The sequence below is a fragment of the Equus quagga genome, chromosome 12 (genome assembly GCF_021613505.1).
Source record: "Equus quagga isolate Etosha38 chromosome 12, UCLA_HA_Equagga_1.0, whole genome shotgun sequence".
Lineage (NCBI taxonomy): Eukaryota > Metazoa > Chordata > Mammalia > Perissodactyla > Equidae > Equus > Equus quagga.
In genome coordinates this window covers 26,540,638-26,559,728 of record NC_060278.1, presented here as the reverse complement: position 1 = coordinate 26,559,728, position 19,091 = coordinate 26,540,638, and the positions used below count along the sequence as shown (strand labels likewise).

At 44.1% G+C, this 19,091-nt stretch overlaps 1 protein-coding gene across 1 annotated transcript in view; it reads right to left on the bottom strand.

The window, feature by feature from the left end:
- IL2RA (interleukin 2 receptor subunit alpha) overlaps nt 1-19,091 on the bottom strand; it is a 51,008-nt gene that overhangs the window by 5,723 nt on the left and 26,194 nt on the right. The window contains exons 2-7 of the mRNA XM_046679368.1: nt 8,829-9,020; nt 6,576-6,686; nt 4,118-4,333; nt 2,822-2,902; nt 2,373-2,444; nt 1,057-1,123 (exon numbers count right to left, since the gene is read on the bottom strand). Of these exons, the coding sequence (XP_046535324.1) occupies nt 1,057-1,123; nt 2,373-2,444; nt 2,822-2,902; nt 4,118-4,333; nt 6,576-6,686; nt 8,829-9,020 (739 nt within the window). The remainder of the gene's footprint in view (nt 1-1,056; nt 1,124-2,372; nt 2,445-2,821; nt 2,903-4,117; nt 4,334-6,575; nt 6,687-8,828; nt 9,021-19,091) is intronic.

The following is a 19,091-nucleotide window of genomic DNA, read 5'->3' as shown; positions in this document are numbered from 1 at the left end:
GGGGAGGAGGGTGGGGAATGGGGAATTGAGAAATACAGGGTTCTTTTGGGGGAGATGGAAGTGTTCCAGAATTAGATAGTGGTGATGTATGCACAACATTGCTAAAAACCACAGAGTTATGCACTTTAAAATGGTTACAATGATGAATTTTATCTCAATTGAAAAAAAAAAAAGTACTGATGTCTGCGGCCCACCCCTAGAGATTCTGGTTGGGGCTCAACATTGGTATTTAAAAAAATCTCTGGGGGCTGGCCCCGCGGCCGAGTGGTTAAGTTCGTGTGCTCCGCTGCAGGCGGCCCAGTGTTTCGTTGGTTCGAATCCTGGGCGCGGACATGGCACTGCTCATCAAACCACGCTGAGGCAGCGTCCCACATGCCACAACTAGAAGGACCCACAACGAAGAATACACAACTACGTACCGGGGGGCTTTGGGGAAAAAAGGAAAAAAAATAAAATAAAATCTTTAAAAAAATCTCTCCTGTTTGTCTAATCTGCAGCCAGGGTTGAGAATCCGAATTAAGCAAATGAGGCCACACATGGGTCACACTCGCGGTCTGGGGGGCCCTGGGTGAGTGTCTGCAGTCGGTGGGGTGGGGAGCGCAGGGGAGGAAAAGCTCGGGTGGATGCTGCCCCTGGCTTCCTTGTAGCCAGGCGATGAGGCAGAAGGGTCTTGCGCTCTAGTTTCAGGTTGCCGTTTTGGCCTCCGCTGTGCAATCTTGTTTGCATTGCTTCATCTGTCTAAGCTGTAGTTATTCTAAAGGTGTCTGAGAAGATAGGTTGTGATAATGTTCCCAAGTGTCGAGACTGGGATACAGTAGGCGCTCAACAAATGTTCGCTTTCCTTGCTTTCCCATTTCCCTGCTGCTTTAATTCTTGTTGATCGACTCTTTGGGAATGCGTGCATTGGCCGCTTCTCCCTCCTACTCCCCAGACTGCTGGAGGTTAGTAGGAGAATGGGGCGGGCTGGGGCGAAGGGGTCTCCGCCCAGGGGCTTTTCCTACCCCGGGCTTCCTCCGCTAGCTTGGGCAGGGGCTTCTTTGCTAATATGGGACTCACCATCTGCGCTGCCAGGTGAGCCCGCTCAGGAGGAGGATGCTGATCAGCAGGAGAATGCAGCCGGCCACTGTCAACAGAGAAGCAGTTCAGCGGAGGTGCGCCTGGGCTGGGTCGCAGAGCAGGCTGAAGAAGTCCCGGCCTGTTGTAGTCCTTGTCGTGTCCCCCACCCCCCCTCCCCCCCTGCCCCCCAGCAGGAGTTTCCTGCAGAGGTGGGTGCTCCAGTTTCTGCTTTCCCTTCTCAGAACACAGGATGCAGCGCCCTTCCCGGACAGGACCAAGGACGAGGGCTAGGGCTGGGGAGGTGTGGACGGAAAAGGGCAGGCGCCTGTCCTCAGTGGCTCTGCCTCTTTCTGGGGGCAGGGAACTGACAGGCACTCTCTTGAGAATGATTCAGAGGCCAGGCCTCTGTTAAGGAGGCTGTGAGTGAGGCTCAGGACAGTAAAAGAAACGTCGAAATATAAAGATAAATGATAAACACATTAGCATCTCTTGAAAATGTTCAAATGATGCTTTCCTGTGGCACTCGAGTGAGCTACCTATCTATCTATCTTAGATGTACCTCCAAGCCTGTTTTTCTTCTTTTTTTTCCAGCTTAATTGAGATATAATTAACATACACATTGTGTAAGTTTGTGTGATGATTTGATACACTTATATCTTGCGATATGATCACCAAAATCGTGTTAGCTAACACCTCCTTCACATCACATAATTACCACTTTTTTTGTTGTGGTGAGAACATTTAAGATCTACTGTCTTAGCCACTTTCAAGTAGACAATATGCTGTTGTTAACCATGCTGTACATTCAATCCTCGGAACTTATTCATCTTCTTGCTGGAAGTTTGTACCTCTCACCAACATCTCCCCATTTGCCCCACCCCCAGTGTGGTGACCACCATTCTACTCTCTGTTTCTATGAGCTCCTCCCATCCCCACTCACCCCAAAGCCTGTTGTCCCCTCTCCAAGGAACAACTGTAATGTTTCTGGAATGTTTTTTCTCTCTGCCCCTGGTTATATGGCATCCGTTCTCTCTCACCTCACCTCACCCCTCACACATGGCCATGGGGTATTTTTATCCTTTAAGGTACAGTTAGAGGGAACTAGTTGGGCTGGTTTGAGACTTCACTCACAACTTACTATAACTGATTACTGCGATTTTGAGTTAGGTTAATATCTAGATTAGTCTTTTACTCTTATAAACATTATATAAGGAGGGGGTCATTTTAAACTAACTAACCCAGCAACCCACCAAGCAATATGTCCCACAGTCCATCTGGGGCACATTTTGTCAACAAAAGGAGTGACCGCTACCCACCTGCCATCTGATACTCGGCTGTAAATATGAACGTCTCTGTGGTTGCAGCCACTTCTGTACGTGTTTGAAAATCTGTGCAGGAGAGAGAGAGGAAGAGGCTGAGTTTATGCTAATTATCGGACTGCGCAGGCTGCAGGGAGTCAGGGCTTCCCAGTGAGCTAGACCCTCGGAGATTGATGGAAGGGATGTGAGAGACAAGAGGAGGCTGTGGGCAAGCGTTTCATCCTTCTGCCTCGACATGCTGCCCTCAGTCTCGTTTCTCCTCTTTCTGACGCTTACTGTAAATGTGTTTGAGCATTGGGGGTCACGTGCAGATGCGTGATCATCTTTCACACCCGCGGGGCCGCTCTGGCCCATCTCCTGGAGGGGCTGCTCCAGGCGAACTGTCTTCCCTTTCTTGCATTATGATTTAATGACCAAGCTTTTATCTTCATGGAAACTGGCCGTACCTGTGGTACCTGTCATTATTAGGGGACAGGACGTTTCACTCCCAGGAGAAGCATCAGTGCTTGCTTGAAGCTCTTTGTCACCTGGAGGAAAGAGTAAGTGATGCTTGTGGAACCGAAGGTGGATTGTGAGGGTCGCACATGCACCCCGAACCGTCTCCTCAGCCGACCCTGGACACACTAGCTGAGGCGTGAATCTCAGTTATGGGCACATTATCTGGGGATGCTACATGACGGGGCTCTGCATCAGGGTCACAGGGAAGTGGGTAAGTGGCCCCAGCAGAGCTGAGAGGGAATTCTAACCGTGGTCCTGGCTTTCCATGGAACTCCAAGCAACCCCTCTCCCCAGGCTTCCTACTCAGCCCTGATTTCCATCTGTGGCTTGGAAACAGGTCATAATAATACAAATACCAGTGAACCATCAGACGAAGTAGAAATGCAGAGAAGGGTAGCTCTTCTCTGTGACAGGGTCCCCATTCCTCCTGAGTGTTGTCAGTTCCCCAGGACACTTCCCCGCCTCCCCATCCTTTTATAAAGGAAGCCATGGACATGCTCTGAGCTGTAGTGTGGCTCATTGGAGGCAGGCTATGGGAAACAAACAGCATCCTCAAAGAACCCAAGAGGAAGATATGGCATATGAGAAATGGTGGTGAGCAAAGAAACCAGTAATACTTATGGTTAAATGTAACTGACTTTGATTGTAGAAATAATATGATTGACAGTAATGGCAGAAGAAGACCTCAATAGAGGTGTGTTGTATGTAAGCACGAATGAGTGTATGTTTGTGTTTGTGCTTGAGTAAGACTGTTCCCTACACATCTGCACTCTTAGCAAAGCTCAGGTGGGAATTACACAAAGGGAAGGAACATGCCAACACTGCAGCACTGTGCAAATAATGGGTTCACACTCTGTGTCAGTAAACTAGAAAGGCGTGGGTAGCAGGCTGGACTTTCCCTTTTGAACGAGAGGACATCTTGGCAGCTTTGAGGAAGAAGCGGAATTTCAGGATCAGCTAGGAACGGGAAAGCATTATCACCAGTGAGGAGGCATCTGAAGATCTTTCCTCCTCTTCTGTCTCCTGCTTTTATCCCCACTCAGGGTAGAGGGGACCTTAGGTGATGGAGACCTTAGAATTTATCTAGTCTATTATCTAGAATGAGACAAAACAGAAGCCCAAGGACATTAAGCGGCTTGCCCCAGGTCACATAGCTGTTGGGTAAAGCTGTTGGGTCAAGAATTGCACCCTGGTCAGCCTGATGGAAAAGGCAAGGTGGTGGACCCCAGAAGCCGCCACCATACCTGCAAACTCACTGTTCTTGCTTTCACTTGTGCACCTGAGCTGGGGCTGTGTCCACCTTGTCCTCCCACACATCATTTTGCAGACGCTCTTGGCAGGACCACTCTGTAGGGCCCTGAATCCCTGGGCGCACTGGTAGTGAACTGTCTGCCCCACCACAAAATGGTAAATTCTCTCCGAAGCTTCGTGTTCCCAGGGCGGAGGCTCCCTGCAGTGACCTGGAGGAGGGAAAGGAAATTCTGAAGGCAAATTGGGGAAAGCACTGTGAGTGAATCCAAGTTGCCTCTTCCTGGAGACTGGACCTTGGTTCTTATTTTTTCGTTCATTCATTCATTCATTCATTCCTTCTTTCATGCAAGCAATATGTATTGAGAATACCTATGTGTCAGGGAACTTTGCTGGGCACTTTGTGAGAAGGCACAAAGACTCAGTTACTCCTGCAAGGAGTAGACAGTGGACTGGGTAAGAAAGACATAGGAAGGCAGAATGTGCTGAGTATTATAGCTGAGGAGCAGGCGCTTGCTGTGGGAACACAGAGGAATGAGTAAGTACTTCTGATGATGGTGAGGGTTTTGATAAGTGGACAGGAGTGAGAAAGGTGGGCTCAGCTGAGGGATAAGGGCAGGCTCAAGCCAATTTGGGCTAATGAAGTGTGAAGACCACCTTGGATCTCCACTGCTAAGTGAGGAAGCACATCCTCGGGTTGCGGCTGGTGGTCATCTTGGGACCATGGCAGAAAGACTGGGGACAAAGCCAAAGCCAAGAGGAGGGAAGGGCTGAGAGAACCTTGGGGAAATGAAATCTCACCTCTGATCAAGCCATGCCTGAAGTTCACCCTACATGAGCCCTGTCAAGGTCTCTGAAAATTCCCCATGCCCAGTAACTTTCCACTCACCCAACTGCAACCCAAGCCTGACTGACCTTTAACCCCAGAGATCCTGTCCCGCCCCAATTTAATCTCAGGATTCCACACTCTACCCGCAGTCTGGACATATGGAACCACATGTACCCTCAATCCCCAGACACATGAAGCTACACATATGTTCTGACCTTCCAGACCTTCCACAACCTGATTTCTCAACATAACGTTCACAAGTACCTCATATAACCCCTCTACCTCAGCAGGAAGCTGAGTGGTCCTGTCCCAGGTGGTCTTCTCTAGAGTAGCACCTTGCAAATCATACTGAACTTGTGATTGAGTCTCACAATAAAATTTCTGTTACAGCTGGTAAAAATCCATAACTGTGTGAACTTGTTCGAATTGGGTTTGCTTCTTTCAAAAGAAAACATCCAAATTCAGACAGTTTGTGAAATTTGCCTTAGCTGGAGCCAGCTGATCATCTCTTGAGTAAAGTCAACAAACAGTGACCTCTTGAGAAACCTTTCAATAACCGTGGAGGGTAATGTGGGAGGAGCAGAGAAAAACAAACAACTACATGTGTTTTGAAACCCCACTCCAGTACAAAGTTGGAGGGCTAAATGGATAAAAACATGTTGCCACAATACCCCTGGATTCATCTTTTTTTTTTTTGCAAAAGTAATGGAAACTGCCAATAAATTCAAACTGATTTGAAATCAGTAATCAGTAGAAAGATCCTTAGTCTAATTCAGGAGACCTGAGGTCTTATTCCTACATTAGGTGAGTTTAGCTGAGTCTCTTAACCTCTCCATGTCTCAATTTCTTGAGTAAATTGAAGTAAGACTCCTGTTCCCTGACTCACTGGCTTGTGAAGCTCAAGTGAGTATCTATAAGGTGCTCAAGTTCTTTGTAAGGTTATAAAATTAGCATAGGACTGTAGGGTCTTGTAAGGTCAGCTGGTGCCCTAAAAGCTCAGGTATTCCTAACAAGCTCTATTTCTTCCTGACGTGGTGACTTGACTTCAACATGATTCATTCTGGAAAGTTGTGGCAGCTATGGGGTGGTCATGGTTCTCAGTCATCCATGGCCCATCAGCTAGGAGGTCTTTATCTGCAGCTTCCAGACTCCCCAGCATGGCCCAGCACATTTTACAACTCTGTTCGCAAGACACATCTTGCTTTACTGGCAGTTCATTATCTTATACTTAAGGGGAAAACACAGAGTGTTCCCTTGAGGACACAGGCTGTCGTCTACTCATGTTGGCACCTTCTGTCAGCAGTGCCTGGCACAGTCAGTCCCCACACATGCCCTTGGAATTGAGATGAATTGAACTGAAATGAATTGAGCTGAGCTGAATTTTATTTGGCCAGCTCCCAAACCAGGAAGAAGCCCAGAGCCCAGGTTTGCGGCTGTAAGGGTAGCTTGAAATGCTGAGCAAACAGTCTGCAAATGCTATGCAATAGCTCTTGTCCACATGGTACCCCTAGAGGAGAGGACAGTGGACAGACTTTCCTCTTTTGGAGAACACATCATATACCTGCAAGAGAAGGATTGGTTCCCAGGAGTCAGTCAGACAAGAGTTGTTGAGATTCACCTCTTACCTGGAAGGTTAACTGGGTCCATGGGCTGTGTTTGGCTTTGCATTTCTGTGGTTTTCCTTTCCATCTGTTCTTCAGGTTTAGGAGTAACTTGATTTTCTGTCTTCCTAGAAGCTAGAGAGTATTGATGGAATAAACAAATAACTTCACAAATGCTTAAAATAGAAAACACTCTTCACGTATTCATTTACTCAAATAGAGTGTCCTTCTAGTGCCTGTGAGATGTGAAGCAATGTTGGGGTGCTGGGGTTACAAAGATGAGCCACACACACAAACCCTGCCCTTGGGGCGGTCTCAGTGGGGCCTGCTCACGCCCAGCCCATTACATGGCCTGTTGGTAAGCATGTGTGTAATGACAGTGGCCTACAACATGTTTTGGAAAGAACTGAAAGATTTTCTGGTGGAATTTTTTGTGTATGTGTGTCTCCCCACAAGGGGCTCCATTCTGGCCATCAACTGTGTCAACATGGAGCACGGGTGTGTGTGATGGCCATGAGGGGTGATCTGACTCAACAATCTACCGACCCCTTTGTTTCCCCAAAGGAGTTCATTTAAAAGTCAGAAAGATGTAATCTTAAAACAATGACAAGAAAACCTCTCCTACAACACTCCTCTCTATCGTGAAGAGTTTGGCAAAGGAGTTGAGTGTGGGCTCGTAATGAGGGCGGGATCAAGATTCTAGCTTAGGGCCAGGGAGGGGATCTGCTGGGGAAAAAAAGGGGGGGGGGGGGGGGGGGGGCTTCAGCAAAGCAGCGATCTCAAAACTCTGCAGTCCATCCATAGTTTGGGTGGGTCGAAGTCACTGCAGCTCACCAGCACGTCTCCAGGGTTAAGAAATAACAAAACAGATGAAACCACATCTATTCACCACATTCTGATATCACAGAGTGGGCAGAAGTTCAATGGCACAATCGTAGTATCAGATCAACTTAGGTTTAGAAAGCCAATTAGAAATGATCTTGGGGGTCATTCCCTCCAAATTCCACTCTGGGGAGGCAACCCGCCTACAATATCCGAGCTAGCGGCTCTGCCATCTCTGCTTGCCCTCACCAGCAAAGATGAAGTTTGGGACCCTTGGTTTACTGGTGTTTCCAAGCACTTCCGGCATCGAGGGACCTGAGACCCTCAAGCCATGTTTTGAAGCCCAGAAATAAAGAAACTTGAAGTGAACAACTTCCTCTGCCTCTCTCCTTCCCTTGTGCTAACGTCGAGCCTCGCCCACGCACCAGTCCATCCTGTCTGTGGGTGGTTATTCTCCTCGCTCCCCCAGCCCAGCGAGGGCTTTGCAGGACTAGGACAAGAGACAGCAACCTTCTGGGGGTGTGGGGTCTTGAGGGCATATTCCTCATACTCTGGAATGCCAGTTCCAGCCACTGGGCTGGGGAAGGCCCTGGACTGACAATGCTTTCTCTTTGACAATATATTTCCCCCTCAAGAAATCCCCCAAAGGCCCCTGGGCACCCAGAGAGAAAAATGTTGGCAACAGATGAGACTCTCGAATTCAGTAGCCTGAGCTTCTATTCCCTTTTTACCCTCATCAGGGAGGGAACACCTCTCCTGTTGCCTCTGTTTTTCTACTCAGAACTCCTTCCTTAGGATTGCAGAGATGGTCACTGAAAGGAGATGGGAGAGGGGCCACGCGACTTGTCAGGCTTTCACGCTGTGTGTTACTGGACGGGGAGCTAGGATAAGTACATTTCATCACTCAGGAGAAGGGTGATATGAGGTGTGAGCTTTGTAAAGCAAAACACAAAAGAGTTAATTCAGCCTAACAGGTAGACGTCCCAGCTAGAATTGTTATTATTTTGTATATTCTTTATATAGGCTCATCTTGACTATTCTTTTTTTATTTTTATTTTTTTAAAATTGTGATAAAATATACGCAATATAAGATTCACCATAGTAACCATTTTTAAGCATACAGTTCAGTGGAATTAAGTCCATTCACATTCTTGTGAACTAGAATTATTTTTTACTTGTTCAGTAATTATTAGTCTAATGGCTGATCCTTCTCTCCCTCCAAAATATAAGTTCCTTGGGGTCTCCCCAGTGCCCAGACCAGTCCTTGGAACTAGGAGACACTTTAAATATTTATCTAGTGAATGAATATTCCAGGCACCACTGAAATTAGTTATTGGGTGGATGGGGCTGGCCACTTTTTGTCTGTCGGGCTGAGTGATCAGAAGCAGAAGTTCTGTCTCACCCTTTGCTACCGTTCTTCTCTGTCCCTTGGTAGGTACAAAAGGAAAGACTTACAAGTCCGGACGCAGTGACACGTCTGTTCCCAGAAAGAGTGGCTCGAGTTTCCTTTACAAACCATGGCGAGAGACCCTTTGCTTATCCTGCGGAAGCCCTTCTCGCAGTTGCAGTTGAGTAGGGTGCCGACCTTGTAGGTGAGGGCCTTGAACGTGGCGTGTCTGAGAGTCGGTGGGTCGTCCTCACAGAGCTCTGCAAAGAAGCAGCACAGAAAGGCATTCAGGAGGTTCTAGTCAAACACTCCTCTCCTTCACCATGTGATGATTTAACCGCACACCTCTTTGCCTTATTTAAAGCATTTATGTAGACTCCACTTTTTTCCAGAAAGAAGCTGAGGCTGTTGCCGTTGGTCTTTAGAAAGCTTCGTATCAGAGACGTTTCAAAATTTACCTCCCACCGAGATCCTCTGCAAACTGCAATAGAGTTCAAACTAACCAAATAGAAACGAGGGAGGTTTTACTCTGAATATGCCTCATGCTGAGCAAGTACCTATAGAAAGAGAGAGGAGGACCAAGGGATGGGAGGAAAGGGAGGGAGGAAAGCCGTGTAAATTTAATTGAGGGACAAAATGTGTCCGTGAGAAATATCTTTCAAGAAATAAGGCCTTCTGTGGTTAATGATTCTGTACCATTTTTTTGAGAAATATATGGAAATGCTTCACCCAGTCTGGCAGGCAGGAAGTGTGTTTCTCACTCAGCTGCCCACCTCTGAGGTTATCAAATTCCTTCTCACACCGTGAAGACCTGACCTCTCTTAGCCCGGAAAGTGCACACTGGTTTCCCAGCAAGGACACTCGAAGAAGTGGCCAAATACCCAACTATTAAGGGAAAAAGGCACCGGTCTAATCAGAAAAATGATTCCATTGCATATCTTGCAACAAGAGCTCCTGCTTGAAAAGATTCCACTTTAGGAAAAACCACAGGCTGGATGAAGGAAGTGGATAGGGAGGGTGACAGGAAACAGGAAAAGGTGAGACAGCAGGGCTCTCTCCCACAGCCAGGCTCTCCATCTACCGGGACAGGCACGGAGGAAGATCCGGGCAGGTTACTGCGCTCATTGCTGCCTGAGGACGGTCTGCCCATTGCTTATTAATCACTCAGGTTGGCATGAAGCTCCTCTGTGCCCTTACAGTCTGCCCAGCCTCTTGGCATCCTGGAGACCACCGCATGCAAGACTCAGGACACTCCTGGAACCCCCAAGAACAGAAGGTGAGGGGAACGCAGACAGTTCGCCCCACCTCTAACCAAGAAGGGACTAAAAAAAGCAATTTGAATGGCTCAGCGGGCCTGCAGTTGTAGAGCAACATGTAACGTAAGCACTCAGTAAATTCTGGTCGTGATAATAATCATCACAATAGGCAGAAAGGCAGCATGGCAGAAAGGGGAGGAAGATGGTTTTCTAAATCCTAGCACTGCCAGCTTACTAGCTATATGGCTTTGTTGTTTTCATTTATCAAACACTTGGCTTCCTGTCCTGTAAAATGGGCATAATAATTATTTTACTAATTTATTTTAAAGATTATATGAAATAGCATACTAAGATAAACACCTGGCACATAATAGGTCAACTGATCTTTGACAGAGGAGCAAAGGCAATACAATGGAGCAAAGATAATCTTTTCAACAAACGGTGCTGGAACAACCGGACAGCCACATGCAAAAGAGTGAATGTAGACACAGACCTTATATTCTTCACAAAAATTAATTCAAAATGGATCACAGACCTAAATGTAAAACGTGAAACTATAAAACTGTTAGAAAATAACACAAGAGGAAGTCTAGATGACCTTGGGTTTGGTGACGAGTTTTTAGATGCAACACCAAAGGTATGATTCATGAAGGAAAGAATTGAGAAGCTAGTCTTCCTTAAAATAAAAAATTTCTGCTCTTAAAAGACACTGTTAAGAGAATGAAAAGACAAGCCACAGACTGGGAAAAAATATTTGCAAAACGCATATCTGATGAAGGACTGTTGTCCAAAATATACGAAGAATTCTTAAAACTCAACAATAAGAAAATGAACAACGTGATTTTTAAAACAGGCCAAACACCTTAACAGCCACCTCACCAAAGAAGATATACAGACGTAAAATAAACATCTGAAAAGACTCTCCATATCATACGTCATCAGGGAAATACAGATTAGATTAGAACAACAATGAGATACCGCTGCACGCCTTTAGAATGGTCAAAGTTCAGAACACTGACAACGCCCAGTGCTGGTGAGGATGCGGAGGATGAGGAACCTCGTCCATTTCTGATGGGAATGCAAAATGGTGCAGCCACTTTGGAAGACAGCTGAGCTGTTTCTTATAAAACTAAACATACTGTTACTGTACAATCCAGCAATCATGCTTCTTGGTATTTACCCAAAGGAGTTGAAAAGTTATGTCCACCCAAAAAACCTGCACATGGATGTTTAGAGCAGCTTTATTCATAACTGCCCCAACCTGGAAGCAGCCAAGATGTCCTTCAGTAGGTGAATGGATAAATAAACCGTGGTCCATCCAGATAAGGGAGTATCATTCAGCATAAACAGAATGAGCCATCAAGCCGTGAAAAGACATAGAGGAAACTTAAATGCATATTACTGAGTGAAAGAAGCCAGTCTGAAAAGGTTGTATACTTTATGATTCCAACTGCATGACATTCTTGAAAAGGCAAAGCTATGGACACAGTAAAAAGATGAGTGGTTGCCAGGTGTTAGGGAGAGAAGGGGATGAACAGGTGGAGCTCAGAGGATTTTCAGGGCAGTGAAACTACTCTGTGTGACACTATAATGGTGGATACATGGCATTACACATTTGTCTAAACCCACAGAATGTACATCAAAGTGAACCGTCATGTAAACTGTGGACTCTGGGTGACGACGACGTGTCAATGTAGGTTCATCAATTGTAACAAAGGTACCATCTGGTGGGGGACATTGATAATGCGATAATGGGGGAGGCTACCCATGTGTGAGGTCAGGAGTATATGGAAAACCTCTGCAACTTCTGCTCTGTTTCACTGTGAGCCTAAAACTTCTCTAAAAAATAAAGTCTATTAAAAACAACAACAACAACTTAGAAGCACACGACGGACGGTTCCTGAGCTAGGTAAAATAATTGAAGGAAAAAAAACCAGTGAGGACTTCTGCTTCCAGCCATGACAAAATGTTGGTGCCAAAACTGACCTTCCTGCTGAAAACAACTTTAAAACCAGACGAAATGTGTGGAAAAAGTGTTTTCAGGCATTTGAAAGCAGACAGCGCAGCACGACATTGTTTGAGAGGAGAGGCACACAGGAAGTGAGCCCCACCATTGCCATGGCTTCCTTCCTGGGACACTTTCTTGCCAGGTGGCACCAAAGTGGAGCCCAAGGAGAGTGGTGGTCTCACTGATCTGAGGAGGAAAAAAATCAGAGTTCTGAGGCCACCCTGGTGGCGTAGTGGTTAAGTTTGCACACTCTGCTTCAGTGGCCCGGAGATCACAGTTTCGGATCCTGGGTGTGGACCTACGCACCACTCATCAAGCCATGCTGTGGCTATGTCCCATATGCAATAGAGGAAGATTGGCACAGATGTTTGCTCAGGGCCAATCTTCCACACCAAAAAAAAAAAAAAAAGAATCAGAGTTCTAGGCTGCTGGCATGGCTGGCATTGGTGGGGCAGGGTTTTGGAGAGGAGGACACTGTGCAAGGAGGCCCTAAAAGTATGCTTGAGGGTACCCCACAGGTTCTGAGCCCGGAGCAGGGCTCATGAACAGAGCAGGACTCAGTGAGATCTAGTACCAACTGCCTGCTCTGGGGACTGAGAGAAAAATAGTTATACCAAATTTTAGTTACAAAAACAGGCATCTGACCCATAGGCTATAGTTTGCCAATCCTTCTCCAAAGGAAGAGACATCCCCAGGACAAGTTTCAAAACCAAAACAGCCCCCCCCCCCCCCCCCCCCGCTTAGAAAGACTAAAACCAAGCCTGATAGACAAAGGGTTGCACCAGTAATGTAACTGCCTGTCAGAACAAAATCCAATACCTCTTAAAGGAAGACAACGTAATCCAGACTCTCTAAAACATATAATTCATAATATTCAGCAAGTTCTAAAAAAATTCTGGACATGTAAAGAAATAAGAAAATGTGACCCATTAAAAAAAAAAATGAGTCAACTGAAACAGACCCCCAAAAGAGCCAGATTTTGGAATTATCAGACAAGGAGTTTAAAGCCCTTACAATAACTATGCTCAGTGACCTAAAGCAGTTATCAGCAAACCACGGCCTGCCTATTGGCTGCCATTTATTTTTATAAATCATTTTATTGGCACAAAGCCACGCCCATTCATTCACCTTTTGTCTATGGCTGCTTTTGTGTCACAGTGGCAGAGTTGAGCAGTTGTAACAGACTGTATGGCCTGCTGGCCAAAAATATTTACTCTCTGGCTCTTTAAGAAAAAAATTGTCAGTTACTAATTTAAAAGAAATATGCTTGTAATGCGAGAACCAATAGGATATCTCAGAAGATGAAGAAAACTATAAAAAAAAATGACAATTCTAGAACTAAAAATTAAAATATCTGAAATGAGCATAACCACAATTTGAAGACAGATCAATAGAAATTATCCAAACTGATGAGCACAGAGAAAAAATTTCCAAAAAAAAAGAACAGAGCTTCAGCGGCCTGTGGGATAACATCAAAAATTCTATCATATTTAATTGAAGTGTCAAAGCAAGAGGAGAATAAGAATGGAGCAGAAGAAATATTTGAAGAAATAATGGCCAAAAAATGTCGGAAATTTGATGACAAACATTGACTTACAGATCCAAGATGCTTGGTGAACTCCTAGCAGGATAGATATACAGAAAATCACACTTAGATGAATCAGAGCCATATTGCTGGAAATTAAAGATAATGAGAAAATCCTAAAAGTGGCCAGAGAAAAAGGACACATTATAAGGGATAAAAGATGAATGATGAACGACTTTTCAACAGAAACAATGGAAACCAGAAAATAATGGTAGAACATATTCAAAGTTTTAAAAGAAAAAAAGCCTGCCAGCCTAGAATTTTACCTAGAGAAAAGACCTTTCAAAAATGAGGTTGAGGGGCCGGCCCAGTGGCACAGCAGTTAAGTGTACAGGTTCCGCTCCTCTGCGGCCCTGGGTTCGCCAGTTCGGATCCCGGGTGCAGACATGGCACCACTTGGCAAAAGCCATGCTGTGGCAGGCGTCCCACGTATAAACTACAGGAAGATGGGCACAGATGTTAGCTCAGGGCCAGGCTTCCTCAGCAAAAAAAGAGGAGGATTGGCTGTAGTTAGCTCAGGGCTAATCTTCCTCAAAAAAAAAAAAAAAATGAGGTTGAAATCAATATATTTTCAGATAAATGAAAGCTTAGAGAATTTGTCACCAGCACACTTACATTATAAAAAATAATGCGAAGGCAAATTCTTCAGGTTATGTGGAAATTACACCAGCTAGAAACAGAGATCTTTTCATTTCTTTGAGAGAAAACTGTTTAGAATGAAAATAATAATATTGTACGGTGAGTTTTATTGTGTATGTAAACCTAAAATATGTAATAACTATAGTATAAAGTTTGGGTGAATGGAATTTTTCTATAATAAGGTTCTTAGATCATACATGGAGTGGTACAATATTAACTTTAAGTAGATTGTGATAAGGGTGCATTCTGGAAAGCCTAGAGAATCACCAAATAATAGTACAAGAGTGTAGCTAAGACAATAGAAGAAATAAAAGAGACTATTAAAATATTTTTTTGGTTTGCCAAAATTAAGAGAGAAAAGGAAGAATAGAAGAATAAAAATATAAATAGGACAACTAGGAAACAGCAAGAAGGTAGACTTCAAGCCAACCATATTGTAATTAATTACATGAAACCTAAGTGAAACAAGATAGAAACTTTCAGACTGGACAAAACAGGAGGGCCCAGCTATATGCTGTCTACGAGAGAACCATCTTAAGTACAAAAGTAAAAGCTTAAAGAGATACAGTCTGCAAAGGTATGCATAAGAAAGCTGGCGTTAATATCAAAAGTAGATTTCAAAGTAAGAAACGTTTTTCACAGATGACTTGATTGTTTACATAAAATTACTAATAAATCTACAAAATAGCTACCAGACCTTAGCAAATTTAGCAGTGTCAATACACAAAAATCATTTGTGGTTAGTTGTGTATACTGGAAGCGACCAATTAGCAACTAAAAAATTTTAAAACAATTCTCCTTACAATAGTATCAAAAAACATAAAATACTCATGAATAGATTTACCTAAAACTGACAAGACCTCTATACTGAAAACTCTCAAACATAGCTAACGTAAATTAAAGAACTACATAAATGGAGAAATGTACAATGCTTATGGATTGGAAGATTCTTTTTTTAAAAATAAAAAATGATGTCAATTCACCTTAAATTGATCAATAAATTTAATGCAATTGCAAAAAAAAACTTGACACACTTTGGTAGATTCAACGCACAATTTGTCAAGTTGATTCTAAAACCTTTTTGGAAACACAAAAGACTTAGAATTTCTAAGACAATCTTAAAAAGATGTAGAAATTTGGAAGAGTCTCATCATCTGATATCAAGACTCTCTATAAAGCTGTGGTAACCAAGACAGTATATATTGGTAAAAGGATAGACAAACAGAATAATGGAACAGAATAGAAAAGTCCAGAGATAGGCTCGCACATGTACATTCAGCTGATTGTTTTACAAACCCGCCATGGAAATTCAATGAAGGAAGGAAAATCTCAACACACACTTCTGAAACAAATGGATAAATGTTCAGGGACAAAGGACCTCACTCCTCACACAAAAATTAATTTTATTATATATCTAAACATAAAAGATGCATACACTAGATGTATACATTATAGATGCAAACATAAAAGTTAAAATTCTTGAGTTTCTAAAGTAACAAAGACAAATGGCTTTGCAAGCTACGGATAGGCAAAGATTTCCTAGAGAGGACCAAAAGCACCAAATATAAAAGAAAAGCAAATTAAAAACTGCTCATCCTAAGACATTAAGAAAATGAAAAAAGAACAGATAGAGATAGACTGGGAGAAAATCTTTGCAACACGTATATCTGACAAAAAGACTTGTGCCCACATTATATAGAGAACTATGAATCAATACTAAAAGGCAAACACCTCAGTAAATAAGTGGGCGAAGACTTGAATGGTCACTTCTCCAAAGAAGATACAGGATTATCAGTAAGCATGTGATAGAGCGCTCAACATCATTAGACATCCAGAAAAGCAAATTGGAAACCACCATGAAATAGTCCTTTAGAAAATGGGTAAAATAGATAAAAGACTGACAAGGCCAAATGTCGGAGAGGAAGTGGGTGTACTGGACTCATGTTACCGGTGGGAGAATAAATAATACCATTACTCTGGAAAACAAGGTTTTTATATGAAGTTAAATACATACCTACCTACGATCCAGTCATTCTGCTCCCGGATATTTATCTAAGAGGAGTGAAAGCACATGTGTACAAAAAGACATATACAAATAGTTAGAGTAGAGCCAAATAATCTCAAAAACATCATGTTGAACAAAAGAAGATAGACACAAAATAGAACATACTGTTTGAGTCCATTTATATGAAGTTCAAGAAAAGACAAAGCTTGCATACAGAAGGAAGTCAGCAAGGGTCGCTCCTCGAGGGTGGGGATTGATGGAGGGAGTGAGGTGATGGAATGCAGATTGTATGGGAATGCATATTTGCCCAAACTCATCAAATTGTACACTTAAGATGTGTGCCTTTCACTGTAAGTAATTTTACCTCCAAAAAAAAAAACCATTAAGAAGTACACCTAGCAACTCTTGTAACTATTCATCGGTACAAATAATCAAGGATTGAGCTCACATGCTTTTGGAATCTCATAACTCGACCACAAACCAGGAAAGTTTCAGAACACATAAATTTGAAAACAAGGCAGGCAAATTGCCTTTGGAGCAACTTTGTGTCCTTAAGAACACTTTAGTCACATGATGATGGAGGCCATGGAAGTTTCCAGAGTCATCACAAATTAGCTTGAGTATCAAGGGAGATCATGTGGGGACAAGGGGAAGTTCCAGAACTTCTTACTCCCGCAGACATTCTTTTCATGAAAGCATCTTTCCTGGAATTTAGAAACACTGAAACTTCCCTGATCTATAGCAAATCACCAGGAAAGAGGTTGGCAAGAATCCTTTTCCCTGGAACGCCTTGCCAAGGGTGTTCCAAACGCCATCTGAAGAAGTGGGAGGTAGGAGAGAGTGTGGGGAAGGTAACCCTGGAGGTTTGTTTCTTTTTAATCTAATAGGAGTAAATCTGGGATCTTTTCAGCCCTTCTCAGCATGGTGGCAAAAAGAAACAGCAGTACAGCATCGAAAAAAGAGAAGTGAAGATATGTCGTCCATCCTGAAGTCTTGCAGGGGAGTAACGAAGGAGAATTCCACTTATATGACTCAGCAGAATGTCTTTAAATCCTCTTTCTCTGCATTATCACTTAAAAATTTCTTCCCACACAACATGGCAGTGTCGTTCATTCTCTAGTTTCACTTGCTGAAAACTCTGAAAATTCTTTCTTGAAATTCAGCGAACTAGCTTTTCTCCACCTTTCCTCTTGCACACATCTCTCCAGATCTATTTCTCGCTTCTACTAGTGGTTCTGACTTTTTAACAGAAATTGCTTTATGATCTCAGCTCTACCTCACACCAACTCTCAGCTTGGTGGGTCTGGAAATGCAGGAGGCAAACACAGAATTTTCTTTAGACAGTGGGAAGGGAAATACTTTTCTCTCTCTAATTTTTAAGTATTGGGATAATTCTGGATTTAGATGTCATTTTCTCTTCTGAGAGTGTTTAAAGTGTCTATGGACACTTTAAATATCTATACCTATGGAGTGGAGGAAAAACTTTAGATTTCTAACTTGGTCTTGGGAGATGGGGGTAAATGCTCAAAGCTTGGAAAGAGGGACTCTCAGGAGGCGAGTCCTACCATAGGCTCAGAGGTACATTGATGTGGCCTTGCCTTCTGGTTCTGGTATGTCCAGCACTTATTATTAATCCCAAGGGCTCTGGCATGCAGAGAGTTAAACTGAGCTCTTCTGATGTGGAAAGTGTTCCACATCTTTTTTCAGATTTTTGCTATAAACAGTAATTTGAATGACACAGGCAGAATCCCGCATGTTGCACTCCCTTCTCACAACCCACCTCCGTCACTGTCTCTGAAATACTATCAAGGTCCATCTTCCCATGGGATATTTGTAGATTTGTCACTTCCAGGAATTCCCTACTCAACTGAGGTGCCATGCTCCTTGGGTGCTTTCGGCTTCTTCGGCTGACATTAGTCACCGTAACTGAGAGGCACCTTCCTCTGGACTGGATCACCCAACAGGAGAAAGGTTGGTTAGGGTGAGGGACCCTAGGGCACTCTTCTCTTTTCACTGCTGTTTTGTTTTTTATTTTCCCTCCCATGGATTGCTGGAGACTCAGTTTCTCCATCTCCCCCTGCTCGTGCTAGGTAGGGAAAGATTAGGCGTTTGCAGGCTACACAGCAGCAGATTTCGGGATTGAAATCAGTGTTTCTGTCCCCCAGGCGTCTGCTCTCTCCTTTCCAGTATTAGACCATCAACCACTCGCCACTATTCCCAGAAGCACAGCTGTGGAGCTTCTGCTGCTAGGGTTTCAAACAACAGGTGCGAAACTTGGTGAAATGAGATACTCTCTTCCCTCCTATAAACGGCCCCATGGCACTGTGAGGAAGATAGGAGCAAGACATGCAGACCAGGGGTTCTTGACTGAATTTGGGGTCCTCACACCTCTTTATTTCCTTTCGCTGTATGCCCCCAACCCCACTCCCCCAGTATAAAGCTACCGCTTTCTTTTTTTACCCTTTTGTGTTTAGAAGGGGAACAGAACTAACATGTTTTACGCTGAGATATGTCTATGTCCCTGGACTTAACCGGAAATACCCACACTGGAGGGCAGGCGGTCATTTGATCTGGGAGAATGACGTCTCAGTGGGACTCTCTACAACCTGGCAGACTGGCTTAAGTTGTGCACGGTGTGCTTCACACATGAATGTGCGTACAAGTCGCCTGGGGGTCTTGTTAAAAGGCACATTCGGATTCGATGGGGTGAGTGTGGAGGCTAAGAGGATTTCTAACAAGCTCCCAGATGTCACTGGAGCTGCAGCCACACTGCTGGCGGTGACCGCCCATCCTCCCTCTCTCTCTGCCCCTTTCCTGAGGACCCGCCTCCCCGACTGT